At 40.9% G+C, this 17,123-nt stretch overlaps 1 protein-coding gene across 13 annotated transcripts in view; it reads right to left on the bottom strand.

Annotated features, from left to right (window-relative positions):
* ptprfa (protein tyrosine phosphatase receptor type Fa) overlaps positions 1-17,123 on the bottom strand; it is a 284,242-nt gene that overhangs the window by 68,944 nt on the left and 198,175 nt on the right. For all 13 annotated transcript variants that reach the window (XM_046392938.1, XM_046392940.1, XM_046392948.1 and 10 more), the window contains one exon: positions 14,541-14,734. In XM_046392938.1, the coding sequence (XP_046248894.1) occupies positions 14,541-14,734 (194 nt within the window). The remainder of the gene's footprint in view (positions 1-14,540; positions 14,735-17,123) is intronic.

Here is a 17,123-nt window from a genome sequence, read left to right as displayed (position 1 = left end):
ATCATAGAATAAATTCTAGTGCATTGGCCCACTAATAAATTAAAACTGTTATCATAAACAATGTAAGCTGCTAATAGTTAAGTGAAAACCGACTACATTCTGAACAAAGGGCAGCTCACTCACTAAATCCATAAAGCTCCATTATATAAAAAACAGCTGGGAGACTAAAAGTAGTTGAGCAGCCATCAGTCTTTCATACAGTAACTGATGCATTAGTGTGCTCTGTGCCTTTGGGTATCATTGGCTCTGTCACTGAACTTGTACGTTATGAGGATGGATTGGTTTGAACTCATGATGAGTGACCTGACACTGTCTATCAAACTCTCTTGTTAAAATAGTAAGCCTATCTTGACATAGTATTGGCTTTGAACAAAAAGTCTGAAGATGGCAAACAGTGTATGTACCAGATCAGATAAGAGCCTTATTTCACTCATTACTATAAATGGGCAAGTTGCAACACCGAATGACAGACAGAAGGAAATACAATAGTTTGATCTGATACTTCTGGCGAGAACTAAACAAAATGCCTGCAACTTACACACAATGCCTTGCAGGAAGACCTGCCCAACTCTGCCTCGGATTACCTACATCCTTTCAGACAACTGCTAAATGCTAATGTTTGTAATGTTAACCTAACCCTAACCTCAACTTAACTTTAAAGCAAGTCTTCACCCTAATATTTACTGATTTATGTTGTTAGAACATTTTGTCCCCATATGTAAGGCGGGAGTAATATGGGTCCTCACAATGTGACTGTGAAAACAGATTTTTGTCCCCACAACTGCATAAATACAAATACACACACACTTGTTCCCATCACTTTTGGGGACATTATACAGATTTACATTGATTTCCTGGAGGCTTAATTCATTGCTTAACTTGTAAACCAGAAGGTCCCAAAACACAGAGAGGGTGCTGTTCTGGTGGGTCCAGGGAAGAAAAATCCACGGTGCCTGGAGCCCTTTGACAACACTTTGCTCCTATTAAAATTAAAATTAAAACTAAACTCTAAACTGTCATCACAAACAAAGCCATTCATTTACATTTATAAGTTGTAGCATTCGCAGTAATCACTCAAAATGTGAAGGGAAGTGTGTAAAAACAGCTTGCAGTGCTCCCACCCCTGCTGTCTCTCAGCAGAAACACCCTATTTTTTTAAGTACTACAGTAGTCATATGCCAAAATATTGAGAAACCAAAAAGTACTGCATACTAATATAGCTCATGTGACATGCACAAAACTCACTTACTTCAGGTGTCATTCAGTGACCTGATCATTCTCTTTTTGAAATCAGAAGTTGCTGAGGTAGTTAAGCAACTCTGCAGTGGTGGTGCCCCAGGGTTGGATGAGATGCATCTGGAGTATCTCAAGGCTCTTGATGTTGTGGGGCTGTCATGGTTGACGTGCCTCTGCAACATTGTGTGGTCATCAGGTACAGTGCCTTTGGTGTGGCAAACTGGGGTGGTGGGTGTGCTCCAACTACAGAGGGATCACACTCCTCAGCCTCCCTGGGAAAGTCTACGCCAGGGTGCTGGAAAAGAGAGTCCATCTGTTAGTCAAAACGTGGATCCAAGAGGAACAATGCAGTTTTCATCCTGGCCATGGAACTCTGGACCAGCTCTGCAGCCTCGCAAAAGAGCAGGAGGGGTTGTAGGAGTTTGCCCAACCAGTCCACATGTGTTTTGTGGAATTGGAGAAGGTTTATGTCCAAGTCCCTCTGGGCATCCTGTGGGGGGGGGGGGTTGGTCAGGTGTTATGGGCCATCCAGTCTCTGTATTGCTCAAGTGAGAGCTTGGTTCACATTGCCGGCAACAAGTCAAACTTGTTTCCAGTTAGGGTTTGACTCCTTCAGGGTTGCCCTTTGTCATTGGTTCTGTTCATAATTTCTATGGACAGGATTTCTAGGCACAGTTAAATGGTGGAGGGTGTCAGGTTCAGTGGCCTGCTTTTCACAGATGATGTGGTTCTCTTGGCGTCATTGAGCAGTGACCTCCAGTTTGCAGCCGAGTGTGAAGCAGCTGGGATGAAGATCAGCACCTCTAAAGCCAAGGCCATGGTTCTCAGCCAGAAATGGGTGGATTACCCACTCCGGGTTGGAGGAGAGTTGCTGCTCCAAATGGAGGAGTTTAAGTATCTCAGGGTCTTGTTCACAAGTGAGGGTAAAATGGAGCAAGAGATTGACAGGTGGTTCAGAGCAGCATCTTCTGTGATGCGGACGCTGTACCAGTCTGTCGTGGTGAAGAGAGAGTTGAGCCCGCAGGCAAAACTTTTGATTTACCAGTCAATCTCTGTTCATAAGCTGTGGGTAGTGACCAAAAGAACAAGATCACGGATACAAATGAAATGAGTTTCCACCGCAGGGTGGCTGGGCTCAGTCTTAGAGATAAGATGAGGAGCATCTGGGAATCTCAAAGTAGAGCCGCTGTTATTTTGCATCGAGAAGAGCCAGTTGAGGTGGTTCGAGCACCTCCTGGACATCTCCCTGGGGAGCTGTTGTGGGCATGTCCATCCGGGAGGAGACCCCAGGGCAGACCCAGGATATGATGGAGGGATTATAGCTCTTGTCTGGCCTGTGAACACCTTGGTATCCCCCGGGATGAGTTGGTGGAGAGGTGGAGAGTTGGCCAGGGAGAGGATAGTCTGGTCTTCCCTGCTGAAGCTGCTGCCCCCGCAACCCAGATTTGGATAAGCGGACAAGAGGAGAATAATGGCATAATATTTCTAATGAGGAGACACACTTTCTGCTGCAGGGGGATTGCTACATGTACTTTAATCAATATTTTCCTCATTAAAGATGTTTTATTTCACAAACGGATCCCCAGCCTATTTTTATTGGTCTAGCCCACCCAACCATACTCAGCACCTGTGAAGCTGTGTGTGTGCACTCCATTGCTGAAAATTACCCTTTTTTCCACTGTGCCAAACTGACCCAAAAGAAAACTGACCTAACTAAGTTTTGTGAGATCTTGCAAAAATACATATTTTTTTTTCAAACTTGTTTTGTCTCTTCCTCGGCTCCATATATATTAGTATTATCAATATGGTCTAATTTAAGATCTATACCTTGATGGCTAAATGAGGCTCATAGGAAGTGCCTCTATTTTATGTGACCACAAAAGACAGACAGTGAAGTTACTGGCACCTCTGTCTCGCTAACATCTGGTGGGTATGTTTTTCTGGGCTACAACAAACAAAGATGAGCCACAGAGAAGTTAACATATCTTATCAGATCAGGCGATGCTCACGCTTCACAGCCATTAGTGCTGAAAGGGATAAGAGGCTCATTTAAGCGTTCCTCATCCATCCAAAAATACTCTTCACTGAGATCTTAAAGAGCAAAGGCTTGCCAAGAGAAAAGCAATCGAGATGACAGGGAGTTTGGTCTAAAGCAAACAGCAGTGGCATCAGAGAGCCAAGAGTGGGATGGGCAGCCAATTAAAGCTTTGCTCCTTGTTTGTTAGCTAAAATAATTTGGCATAACTGAATTAATTTTGTCATCAAGGTCTTTTGTCTGTGACAAAAAAGGCAGCAATCTGGACTGACAGTTAGCATGCCAAGCCTCAGTGAAACAAATGAAAGCTTTTCAGGCAGCTTCACTGGACACAACAAACAGCTCAGCACACACAGCCCAACTACTGCTTTTTGATCTTTGTTTTAGTGATGTGACACTGAAGCTGAGGAACTGGTAACTATAGTACCTCTGCTGGAGGTTCCTGACCACCACCCTGACAGTAACACATGGGGAGTAAACACAGCTAGACACAATCAGCTGAGGTACAACTGGTTCTTCTGGCACAGAGAGACTCCTTCTGAAATGCCTCATCACCACAACAGAGACTGAATCCAATCACCACAGAGAATGTGTGATGTCAGTGCAAAAAAGCATACCTCGCAATCTGATCTAGAGACTCTTTGTTACTTCTCCACACCATTAAAGAACCAGTTTACTGCTTCAGAACTGCATGTTTTTTTTCACATTAGATTAGACTGACCATTTCCTTAAATTTCACACCCACTTCACATCAGCCAGTTGTACATGGATGAGAAAGAAACAAGGGTTTGAATTTCCCTTTCAAGCTCTAATTCATTTTTTTTTTATGACTGTTTCTGTCAGCTTTAATGTGTGCAATACTATGACAATCATCTGGTATGGAAGGTGGAGCTTACATCAACAAATTTATGTTAACCATAAAATGTTGGCAATTTGATTTTAATTTGTGAGTGCAAAACTAAGACTGATTGGACACTTAGCTGCAGTCTGCCTGCAGGGCTCACAAAGTAGGCTTCATTGATGATTTTAATTTTTTTGGTAATGCTTTTCCTTTTTTAAGATTTATGCTATCCATCCCATCATGGTAGCCCCATGACAGCAGCCAATTTGCAGTACATTATGCAATCCTGTCCATGTGACTTACTATTTACTTTCCACAAACACACACACACACACACACTTCTCAGTACCTCCCTCTTCCTCTTCGGTGCCTTAGATTAGTGTTCTTCTCCTCCTACTCCCCCTACAGGCCCCAATTTTAACTAACTTGTTGAATACAAATTACATGGCAATTTTTGTGCAATCAACAACAATGTAAATGGAAAACTTTTGTCATTGCTGCCATTTTTCACAAGTTGAATTAAAAGATTTACAGTTAAGTCCACATATACTGAAACAAGCATAGTTGAGTGTTCATGTTGAGTGTATCATGTCGAGCGTTCCAGTGAGCAGCTACTAAATGCAAATGTAACACTCAGAACCAACTCCAGACCTTTATCTGCTTCATTTGTCATGGACAAATGAGGGAACAGGCCTTACAAGGCCATGAAACTGCATGTCAAGTATTTGTTAGATCATTTATGAACCACCAAAAAAGGGGGGTGTATAAGTATGACTGCAATTCTGAAATGGTTGATGTACACAGGCGGCACGGTGGTGCAGTGGTTAGCACTGTCACCTTATAGCAAGAGGGTTCCAGGTTCCCGGTCTGGGCCCTTCTATGTGGAGTTTGCATGTTCTCCCTGTGCCTGCGTGGGTTTTCTCCGGGTACTCCGGCTTCCTCCCACAATACCAAAAACATGCACATTAGGTTAATTGGCTACTCTACATTGCCCCTAGGTGTGAGTGTGTGAGTGTATGGTTGTCTGTCTTTGTGTGTTGGCCCTGTGATTGACTGGCGACCAGTCCAGGGTGCACCCCGCCTCTCGCCCGTAGTCAGCTGGGATAGGCTCCAGCTCCCCCGCGACCCTGATGGATAAGCGGTATAGAAAATGGATGGATGGATGGATGGTCTAGACCTGCTCTAATTGGAAAGTGTCATGAAATAACTTTTGTTGTGAATTGGCGCTATATAAATAAACTGAATTGAATTGAATTGAAAATGCGACGAGGCCTAGATCAATCTCTGATTCTCCAGTACAATGGTGGGTGCAATGGTGAGAGACCGCAGAGGGCTGCATAGCTGAAAATACTAGCCCCTGACAGTCTGAAAAGCCACATCCGGAGCACTAAGAGGAAAAAAAACTGCATCTGTACCTTCAAATGCTCAACTTGCCTTGTATACAGTCACCTACAGATGTGCTCAGTAAAAAGACACACTCTGTAGCTGAGAAATAAATACTTTCCCCTGCTGTCGATAAGGTTTCAACTTTGAGTGATGAAGCAACAGTCAGCAAGGTAAAGACAGTTCCTTTGAATGACTTATAGACTGATTAATGAAATTAATTGCAATTTGTATAATAAATTCCAGTGGAGTTTGGAAGCAAAAGACTAAGCTAAAATTACATACTATTGATTTACTGACTCTATTGCCTTTATATTCATGTTGAGAGTTGAGACGAAAGAGGACTTTGAAATTGATATCCTATTGTTTTCTTCTTTTACCTGTGTATAATTTTATATAAGGTCTATGTTTGTACTATAAAAAAGGCTACATACCTTTACTTTGTTGTGAAAACCCACTGTTGTGCAAGTTGACACATAAATGACCTTGATAAATATTAAATACACCAAAATCCAAGAAATCTCTGTCACAGTGCACTAATTGTAACTGACCTACTTCTTACGTTTATTCAAGTACATTTTATTTTATGACCAACAGTTTTAATTATGTGTTTTAATTATGTTAATTGTGTGTGGGAATAGCTGGGCATACAGATACTTGAATGTGTTTTAGATAGAAAATGCTGTATGTCTCCTGATGAATTTTAGAAAAATTACAAAATTATTTATTTTATGTTGAAAAACTTGCTTTGCATTCCTAAACAGGATTATCTACATTTTTCCATTATTCACACCTTCCTGTTTGTGGCTCTTTTCCACCACTGTGGGCTGAGATAAAAACTGCAACAAACATGAAATACAATTTTCATGAAATAACAAGGTACTTGTACATGCATTCTCATCATGATGCATTTTCACAAGGTTACAGCAGACCCAGCACAGTTTGTCTCAATCTGTTTCCTCTTTTATATTTCAGGAAAAGATAAGGAATTATTTACATAGATTAGGTTGAGAAAATGAAAAACCCATTTGGAAGCAACTAAAAACAGTCAGGTAATTTTGTTGTGCATCTTGGACATACAGTTGGATGAATACTAGAATATGGAGAGTTATTGATTTTCTGCATTAATTTATTCTCTAAATGTTATATTTTCTGATATGCATTAAAAAACACTAAACAAAAAAACTACACAAAATCTATTTCTAATGAATTTATGGTTAGCACTGTCGCCTCACAGCAAGAAGATTCCAGGTTCAAATCCCGGTCTGGGCCCTTCTATGTGGAGTTTGCATGTTCTCCCTGTGCCTGCGTGGGTTTTCTCCGGGTACTCCGGCTTCCTCCCACAATACCAAAAACATGCTGGCCCTAAGTGTTGGCCCTGCGATTGACTGGCGTCCAGTCCAGGGTGTACCCCGCCTTTCGCCCATAGTATTAAATTAAAGCTGAAAAGATCTGACTTTGCTCATATCTTGCGTGTTTCATTTCACATTTTAATGTAGTGATTAATGTGGTGTGGTGACAAAGGCCAAATGCCAATAAAATTATACTTGTATAATTATACTATATATGTATATTATACTTATACTCGTCCAATATATGGACCTAAGTGTAGGATTCCTTTTACCCACACAAAAGACTTATTTTAAATTATATTTGGTGTGAAATCTGCCACTCAGATGTGTGCTGGCTTGGCCATGGTGTAATTCCACAGTGGTTCTATTCTCTCCGATCTTAAACTGAATATTTTTCTAGAAAAAAAAAGGTCACAGACTTGTTAACTTATCAGGCCTGACTGGTGGCTGATCAACACTTCAGTTGATGTTACTGGTCATCTAACACGTTGAAGAAAAGCTTGTAAGGAAAAGACAGACTTGTATGTAAATGTATGCACACATGAAAGCAGCTTTGACATTTTGAAGCAAACCAGTGATGCAGTGCAGGGAATTACCTTCAGTTTCCCAAATTACCACATTTCTGTGAAAATGGGAAAATAACTGACAGAGCTGATATTTAAGTACTACTTTTAATATTTTTCTGCCATAAAGACATTAGCGACGGCATGGTGGTGCAGTGGTTAGCACTGTCGCCTCACAGTAAGAGGGTTCCAGGTTTGAATCCTGGTCTGGGCCCTTCTGTTTGCATGTTCTCCATGTGCCTATCTGGATTTCTCTGGGTGGTCCAGCTTCTTCCCACAATCCCAAAAACATGCACATTGGGTTATTCTAAATTGCCCCTTGATGTGAGTGGTGTCATATTCAGCTGGGATAGGCTCCACCCCTCCTGCAACCCTGGTAGATAAACCAGGTAAAGCAGATGGACGGATGGATGGATTTGGTCCAGATAAGTCCCGTATTAAAACAATTTCAGGAGCTTTACTTCAAGTTATATTTACATGCTAGTCAACCCTTTAGATATTCATTTATAATAAGATAAATGCACAAAGAACACATCGTATGTCATCAACATAACCTTGAAAAGATAAGAATGCAAGTAATTTTTTTCTGAAAACAATCCACTGGGGTGGACACACTGCATGTAAAGTTAAAATAAGAAAATAAAAAAAAAGCTGGTATGAGTCCAAGTTGTCCAGATGTGGACAGGTCAGTGAGTAGGAGTATGAGTTATGGTGTGGAGCATACCAGGTGTGAATTTGTGTGGAGGGGTCACAGCAGTCCACACTTGACTCTAATCACCAATGCTGATGCCATGGGGAAAGACTAAACTTATCACGAATGAGGCTTGAAGACAGTCCCCTCAGCAGGCATGTGAAATGGTTCTGAGTGTGTGTGTGTGTGTGTGTGTGAGGGAGAAATTATAGATTAGCTGTGAGATGCGGGCCCTTTATCAGGCCTCCTGCCTTGCACAGATAAGACAGGAATGCTGCTTCTAAAGGAAATCAGGTGAGACGCTCCTGAGACAAGAACAAAACAACAAGCTGAGAGAAAAGGAGCTGAACACCACCTAACTGTGTGCCTACAAACCAGCCTTTGACTTCTGCTTCAGCCTGCTGCTGCTAACCTGCGATTTCACAACTTTTCATCTCTTGTCATTCAATCAGTCTGCTTTCTTGGACTGTGTGATGAAATTTCTTAGGTGTTGCTGTTATCTTTTTTTTTTCTCAGCCATACTGCATATGGCTGCTCATGTAGCCAACAGTCATCACTTGCAAGAGTGGTTCCCTCTTAGTGGAAGTAATGAACTACATATACTCTCGTTACCATTGCAAAAATATTTTTTTGTGTACTTTTTATTACATCTTACTTACTTTTTATTTCCAAAAAATTGTAATTAAAGACGTTTAAAGACAAGTAACAAAAAACTGCTGGTTGTCACACCGCGGTGAGGTCTTGTCTTGTTTTGAGTTTATGTCTCGCCATTTCCTGTTTTATTTTGAAGTCATTTGCCCTTCCTCATGTGTCACCAGTCTGACTGTCTTCCCTGTTGTTTCCCATTACCCTCATGTGTTTAAATAGTCTGCGTTTCCCTTGTGACAGTGTGTTTCGTCCCTTGTGAGATTGCGGCAGATTTTCCTTGTTCTCAGCCACTGTTTTTATCCTTAGTAAGCACTTTGTCTTTGCCTCATCTAAGAGTGATTTATTGCTGTAGGTTTTAAAGCTCAGTTTAGTTTCCTTAGTTTAGAATTTCTGCCTGGTCTTAGTCTTTCTCTGCTTAGTTTGATTTTTTTTTTTGTTTTCGTCTTGTTTTTGTCTCTCCGGTTGGAGAGTTTTATGTTCTTAGGATTATAGTATTAGGTTGTTGCTTATTTCCTCCCTTGAGGTAGACTTTTGTTCATAAATTTTTATAGCCGTTTGTTCTACTCTTTCGTAAGAGATTAATGTTTCATAGCTGTGTGTGCTCTAATAGAGAGGACGTACATCAGGAGTTTTTCATGTTTATTTTCACTCTGTCAAGAGGTTTTCTCTTGCTGCCATTGCTTAATAAAGTCTGTTGAATTTAACTCGTGTCTCTGCATCTGAGTCCTGCCCTGAGCCCAAGCCTGACAATGGTGAGCTCCATGTGAAGCCATCCTCTGTGCTCAGTCTCTAGTGAAAATGGTAAATGTATATGTTGACTGGTTAAGGTATAAGGTGTGATCACACCTGGGCCTGTTTGTGAACAGTTTAACAATTATTACAAAATTATGGATCAAATCAGTATGTGATATGGTTGTGTTAAGCATTTTTATACCTCAACATAGTTTAAAAAGGTTGCATTTACCCTTTAAATGACTAAACTTGTGAGCACACTAAGTGACCAAAATCAAACAAATCCACAATGTTGCACAATGTTCCCTGGGACTGTACTAATGTTAATATATATGGGGAGATGTGAAAGACAAAATCAGGCAGGCCAAGGACAAATACAAAAGGAAGCTGGAGTTGAAACTCCAACTCTGATGATTCGGCCACAGTTGGATGCATCAAGAAGGGTGACGATGGTGGTCACATGGTGTGAGCAAAACCATCTGCAGCTAAATGTGATGAAGAACAAGGAACTGGTAGTGGACTTGAGGAGGACCAAGGCTCCAGTGACACCTATCTTCATCCACGGGACTGCTGTGGACATTGTGGACATTGAAAAGGAATACAAATACCTGGGAGTGCACACAGACAGTAAACTGGACTGGATTAAGAACATAGATGCTGTCTACAAAAATGGAGAGCCACCTCTATTTCCTGAAGAGGCTGGGGCTGTTTAACATCTGCTGGACGATGCTGAAGATGTTTTATGAGACTGTGGTGGCCAGTGCTGTCCTGTTTACTGTTGTGTGCTGGGGCATTAGTTTGAGAGTAGTGGACAGCAGCAGACTCGGTAAACTGATTCGGAAAGCGACTGATGTTGTGGGAGCGGGGCTGGACTCTCTGGCAGCGGTGACAGAAAGGAGGATGCTGTCTAAGTTACACTCTATGCTGGACAGTGTCTCTCCAAAGTCCTGGTTAGGCACAGTGTTCACAGACACAGAGTTCTCTCGGCAACAGACTGATTCCACCGCGACGTTCGACAGAGCGCCACAGGAGGTCATTCCTGCCTGTGGCCATCACACTTTACAACTCCTCCCTCAGAGACACTCTGAGTCAACAGACTGAGAGACTGGTTCTGCAGTTTCACTGCATTTACTGCTCTATTTTACACACATGCTTTTCATATTTATTTTATGTTTGTATTTTAGCTATATTTTACTTCTATTTTTGTTATAATTCTTTGGACTGTAGATTTCTAATCTTGTTTGGAGCAACTGTAACATACCCAATTTCCTCAATAAAGTGTTCTGACTCTGATTCTGATAAAAGCTTATATGCTCATGCACTGTGTTCATTGGGTAACTTTCTGTCAATAAAACATGTGTGGTGCTACTGATTTTGACAATGTGACAGCAGAATACTAAGTTTAAAACTGAAACAAAAATTCTGAAGAACTGAGGCTAAGGTTTTTATCTATCCTGTATGGGCTCATACAGCACAGAAAAATAAAATGCACTGTCCCTTACTGAATCAATACAGGGAGCGATTTATCTCAGATTTTCATGCACCCCCATACTCTAAATCATACACTTTGTTTTCACATGCCAGAAATGATATGAGAAATAATAAAACTGAAAGAGTACCACCAGCTGAAGTTTGCCCTTAAAATGTGGTTATCCACATACACTTCTGTATGGGCAAGTTTGAAACAGATCTCCCAGCTAAACATACAGCAGAGGACGTGTCTTCCTATAGTTAAAACACAACTTCCAAGGCAAAGACAAGAGTAGAGTAAAAACTTTCCTCTTTGATAAAGCTTATAGTTAGGGCTGGCCTAGGCCGGCCCCTAGTTATGCTGCTATAGGCTTAGACTACCGGGGGCCCTCCCATGATGCACTGAGCTCTTTCTTCCTCTCCTTCTCCTTCTGCACACATTTATGTCCCATTAATGCATATTACTAACTCAACTTCTTCCCTGGAGTCCTTGTGCTTTCTCGTCTCGCAGGTTCCCATGGATCGTGGTTGGACCTCCTGCTGCGGTCCTGCTCGAAACTCACTGCGATTACTACTGTTTAGTCATAATTTATTTTAATTCTATTACTACTCTGTACAGCTACTACCATTATTACTGTTGCTAGTACTGCTATCATAATCACCACAGTACCTCCTGTATACTTTATTATCATTATCTACAGTTCCAATATTTCTAGTATTATTACTGCTGTTATGCATATCTGCTTGTGTGCTCCTTCTCTCACGCCCCACCCCCTCTCCCTCTCTCTCCTTGTCTATCTGTCTGTCTGTCTCTCTCTCCCCCTCCTGCTCTCTCTCTCAGATCAACCGGTCAAGGCAGATGGTCGCCCATCTTGAGCTAGGGTCTGCTCTGAGGTTTCTGCCTTCTAAAAGACAGTTTTTCCTCACCTCTGTCTCCAAGTGCTTGCTCAAGGGGGAATGTTGGGCTCTCTGTATTACAATTTAATTAAAGAGTTTGGTCTAGACCTGGGCAGCACGGTGGTGCAGTGGTTAGCACTGTCGCCTCACAGCAAGAGGGTTCCAGGTTTGAATCCTGGTCTGGGCCCTTCTATGTGGAGTTTGCATGTTCTCCCTGTGCCTGATGGGTTTTCTCCGGGTACTCCGGCTTCCTCCCACAATACCAAAAACATGCACATTAGGTTAATTGGCTACTCTAAATTGCCCCGAGGTGTGAGTGTGAGAGTGTGTGGTTGTCTGTCTTTGTGTGTTGGCCCTGTGATTGACTGGCGACCAGTCCAGGGTGAACCCTGCGTCTCGCCCGTAGTCAGCTGGGATAGGCTACAGCTTCCCCGCGACCCTGACGGGTAAGTGGTATCGAAAATGGATGGATGGATGGATGGTCTAGACCTGCTCCAATTGGAAAGTGTCATGAAATAACTTTTGTTGTGAATTGGCGCTATATAAATAAACTGAATTGAATTGAATTGAAAATGCGACGAGGCCTAGATCAACCTCTGCTTCTGGTGAGAGACCACAGAGAGCTGCATATCTGAAAATACTAGCCCCTGACAGTCTGAAAAGCCACATCCGGAGCACTAAGAGGAAAAAAAACTGCATCTGTACCTTCAAATGCTCAACTTGCCTTGTATACAGTCACCTACAGATGTGCTCAGTAAAAAGCCACACTCTGTAGCTGAGAAATAAATACTTTCCCCTGCTATCGATAAGGTTTCAACTTTGAGTGATGAAGCAACAGTCAGCAAGGTAAAGACAGTTCCTTTGAATGACTTATAGACTGATTAATGAAATTAATTACAATTTGTATAAAAAATTCCAGTGGAGTTTGGAAGCAAAAGACTAAGCTAAAATTACATGCTATTGATTTATTGACTCTATTGCCTTTATATTCATGTGGAGAGTTGAGACGAAAGAGGACTTTGAAATTGATATCCTATTGTTTTCTTCTTTTACCTGTGTATAATTTTATATAAGGTCTATGTGTGTACTATGAAAAAGGCTACATACCTACTTTGTTGTGAAAACCCACTGTGGTACAACTTGACACATAAATGACCTTGATAAATATTAAATACACCAAAATCCAAGAAATCTCTGTCACAGTGCACTAATTGTAACTGACCTACTTCTTACTTTTATTCAAGTACATTTTATTTTATGGCCAACAGTTTTAATTATGTGTTTCAATTATGTTAATTATGTGCGTGTGTGTGTGTGTGTGTGTGTGTGTGTAGGAATAGCTGGGCATACAGATACTGGAATGTGTTTTAGGTAGAAAATGCTGTATCTCTCCTGATGGGGCTGATCAGCACCAAGTATGAATTTTACAAAAATTACAAAATTATTCCTTTAATGTTGAAAAACTTGCTTTGCATTCCTAAACAGGATTATCTACATTTTTCCATTATTCACACCTTCCTGTTTGTGGCTCTTTTCCACCACTGTGGGCTGAGATAAAAACTGCAACAAACATGAAATACAATTTCCATGAAATAACAAGGTACTTGTACATGCATTCTCATCATGATGCATTTTCACAAGGTTACAGCAGACCCAGCACAGTTTGTCTCAATCTGTTTCCTCTTTTATATTTCAGGAAAAGATAAGGAATTATTTACATAGATTAGGTTGAGAAAATGAAAAACCCATTTGGAAGCAACTAAAAACAGTCAGGTAATTTTGTTGTGCATCTTGGACATACAGTTGGATGAATACTAGAATATGGAGAGTTATTGATTTTCTGCATTAATTTATTCTCTAAATGTTATATTTTCTGATATGCATTAAAAAACACTAAACAAAAAAACTACACAAAATCTATTTCTAATGAATTTATATACATTTATTTATGCCAATGTAAAAAATGATACAATAAAAGCAGTCTTCATGCTTTCCCTAATAGTAGTGTTAAGGTGCGAATGGCTGTATAAATAATCCTAATACAAATCCTACTTAAACACATGATCTTTCATTGATACCTGATTCTATATGAAAATAATGATGTATGTTACTTAAAAGAACTCACTGCCTTAGCCTTTTTCAGACATCTGATACGAGCAGTTCATTTATTGCTTGTGAGCAAAGAGAGAGAAATCGAGAGATTTTACGGATTAGACAAAAACTTCACATTTATTGTGAGAAGATAATACAAAGATGAGAAATGCCTCCATTCTATGTGCCTGTCTTGTGGATATACAGAGCCTGTCACAGGGCTGTGATTACAGCTGCTCATGTGGAGGAGGAGGCAGTGCTGTTTTGAAAAGTGTCTACAAATTGTCCCCTTAGACACTGCACATATGGACACTCTCCATGAATCCAAAGGTAGGTTGGGCAGTCTGACAGGCAAAGATGAGGGCGAAACGGTAGAATAAAACACTTCTGTACCTTTTTAGTTCAAGCTATGCGAGCTTCATCTTACCATTTTAAACTCTGTTGTGTGGTAGTAGAGACAAAAAACTCACACAAGTTGACATCTGTCAAGCAATATAGTTTCTCATAGATTCCTGATTCAAACCAAACTCCTCCTTCTTTACTCAGCTAAAAGCACTGCTTAACACGTCGTGGGACTCAGTTGTATAAAATGTGGCAGTACCTGGGCTTCAGGGAGGGAAACGTCCATGATGACCGGCTGGCCGTGAGGCTCCCCATTCTCTAGCCTGGAGTAGACCAGCTGGTAGCCTCTGATCTGGCCATGCTGTTTCACAGACAGGGGAGGCTTCCAGATCACCCTGAGGGCAGTGGAGTTGAGGACATTCACCTCCACCTTCCTGGGAGGAGCTCCAGGCACTGTAGCACAACACAACACACAACTTCAACTTAAACGCTTTAGGAAAAGTTGAATGTTTCTTTTTTTGTATCCATTTACCTTTTGGTTAGAGCTACCATTCGCTGACACTGCAAACTGCGAGCAGCGTGCTCAATTCCAGTAAGTAAGTAAGTTTTTACCAGGATTTCATGATTAATTGTCTTTCCCTCAGTCTGATCTGACTCCTTATTTAGTGCATTTCAATATTTAGATAGTTATTTAGACAGCTGATTAAATAAATATTATAGAAATAATTAAATTACTCACATAAAAGCTTTCCTTCATATTTTGTATGGAGTATTTTCTATAGCCATGAAGAAGGTAGTTTCAGTGGCAGGATATTTCTGACAGGATTTGAAGAGCCTCTCTTAATGTCCCACATGAATAAACCAGAGGTTAGGTGTGCACCTGAGAAGTGTCCCAGTGTCAGTTTTTCTAAAACTACTCTCTAATGGACAATGTCTATTTTAATGAGATAAGATCATTTTATTTGAGCTACATGGTTTGGCTTTGTCCAGATCCTTAGGTTAAATAATTAAATGCACATTAAAATTGAAGGGTCATGAATGTACATCAGACCTGGGCATTTTGTGGGCCCGTGGGCATCCCTGTCCAGCCTGTGGTATGTCAGTCATAAACACAAATGAACAAGTATTTATGTTGTGCATGCAATACAACTGTGTTGCTTTTATTTTGAAAAGCCAGGCGTTTTTATTATTTACGTGTGGACACACGTATGGACACACGTAGAAATGAACTGCCCAGCCCTAATGTACATGCACCGTTAAGGCTGTGCAGGTTGTTCAAGTAGAGAACTCTGTGCACAGTGAAAGGTTTAAGGTGAAAGCAACTCCTTAACTTTGCAGTTACACAGTACACTGAACCTCACTGGGCAGGTTTTATAAAAGCTCTATTTATTTATTTAATCCTAAGCCAGCGTTTTAAGATAGTGATGGTGGTGGGTCATCTATATCCATGTGATCAGTGACATCAGAGTTTGAAAACTCTCATGACCTGATGAGATAGTTATAAATGTAGAAAGGTTCCAAGGTAACGTGAAGGTTGCTAGCTCTCTTTGCAGGTTAAACACATCAAAGCTTGCCACATGAAGCCTCCAGAGAGTGGTGGTAGCAGATTTTATTCTACTTTACGGAATATCAAAATGAGCTTATGAAGATTCAGAATGCTTGGTCAACTTCACAGGAAAGTATAAATGAATGCAAGAAAAAAGGAGAGGAAAGGAAGCATTAAAGGTTAAAATGCCCTGCATTAAATAATTAAGACATGGAGAGAAAAGTGTTAAATCAGCTCGAGTATCACTGAGTGAGCAAGCAAAGAAAAGCTCCATAACTTGGTGTCAGCACTATGCACTAATCGGAATCATTTAATTTCACATAGAACCAGCAAGCTTCCAGAATCAGAATCAAACTTCTGTGTCAGCAACAAAATACAAGGTTACATGCTATGCAAGTGAGAAAGAAGCAAAAAGAAAAAAGACTTTTTAACAGTGCTGCTATACCTTGATGGCTCCCTGATTACAGAGACACTCTATTTATGCTTAGCCACATCATGTATCCTGTGTACATTTAAACAGACCACAGGAGGGTGCAATTAAGGGTTAGGGAAGTAAAACATCCGCCGAAGGTGAGAGAAACTTTGTGCTTGAACTGTCTCCTCCATCAGGGAAGCCACCACACCCATCCTCCATCACCATCACCACATAAAGAGCATTTTATATCATGACCTGACATTGGCAATGGATGTAAAAAGTCATAGCAGATCGGCACTACATGAACATACCAAGAGAGTGATGGATCGTGCTATTATTTTTTGGCCAACTCATCCATTCCTGATCTCAAGGCTGTGGTCCAGTACTGATTTTATTTCTATGTATGCTGTCTTCTGTATCTGCTTGCTTGTCTGACTTCTAATTTGTAAAGGCCTTCTTATATGCAGGATTTTTTTAATGGTGTACTTAGAGATTTCACTAAAACTAACACTAACATAATTGCACCGTAGGGGTCAACACAACTATATGTGTTATTAATTCCCACTGTAATCATCATGAAGTTAATGCAGACTTTGTGACGCTTACATAGTCCAAGCTGGCTTTAGGTTTGTAGAGCTGTGTGTGTGAAGCTGGCTCATGTTGCTTTGGGTGATGGGGATTCTCTGCTGCAGCTGTCAAATGATATGGACGCCACTAATTGTCTGCTTTGTATCTCTATCACTGTGTCCAGTGCGTATTTGTCTACCCGCTTTCTGTTCTTGGATAAAAGAAATTCATGACCTGAACGACCTCAGCATACTCATTCGCCACATTTACTCCCACGATGACTTTCTCATCAAGCTTCTACAGTTGTTTAAGAC

This window comes from Scatophagus argus, chromosome 6 (genome assembly GCF_020382885.2).
Source record: "Scatophagus argus isolate fScaArg1 chromosome 6, fScaArg1.pri, whole genome shotgun sequence".
NCBI classification, from domain to species: Eukaryota; Metazoa; Chordata; class Actinopteri; family Scatophagidae; genus Scatophagus; species Scatophagus argus.
Note: the sequence above shows the minus strand (reverse complement) of the source record. Positions and strands in the feature narration are given on the sequence as shown.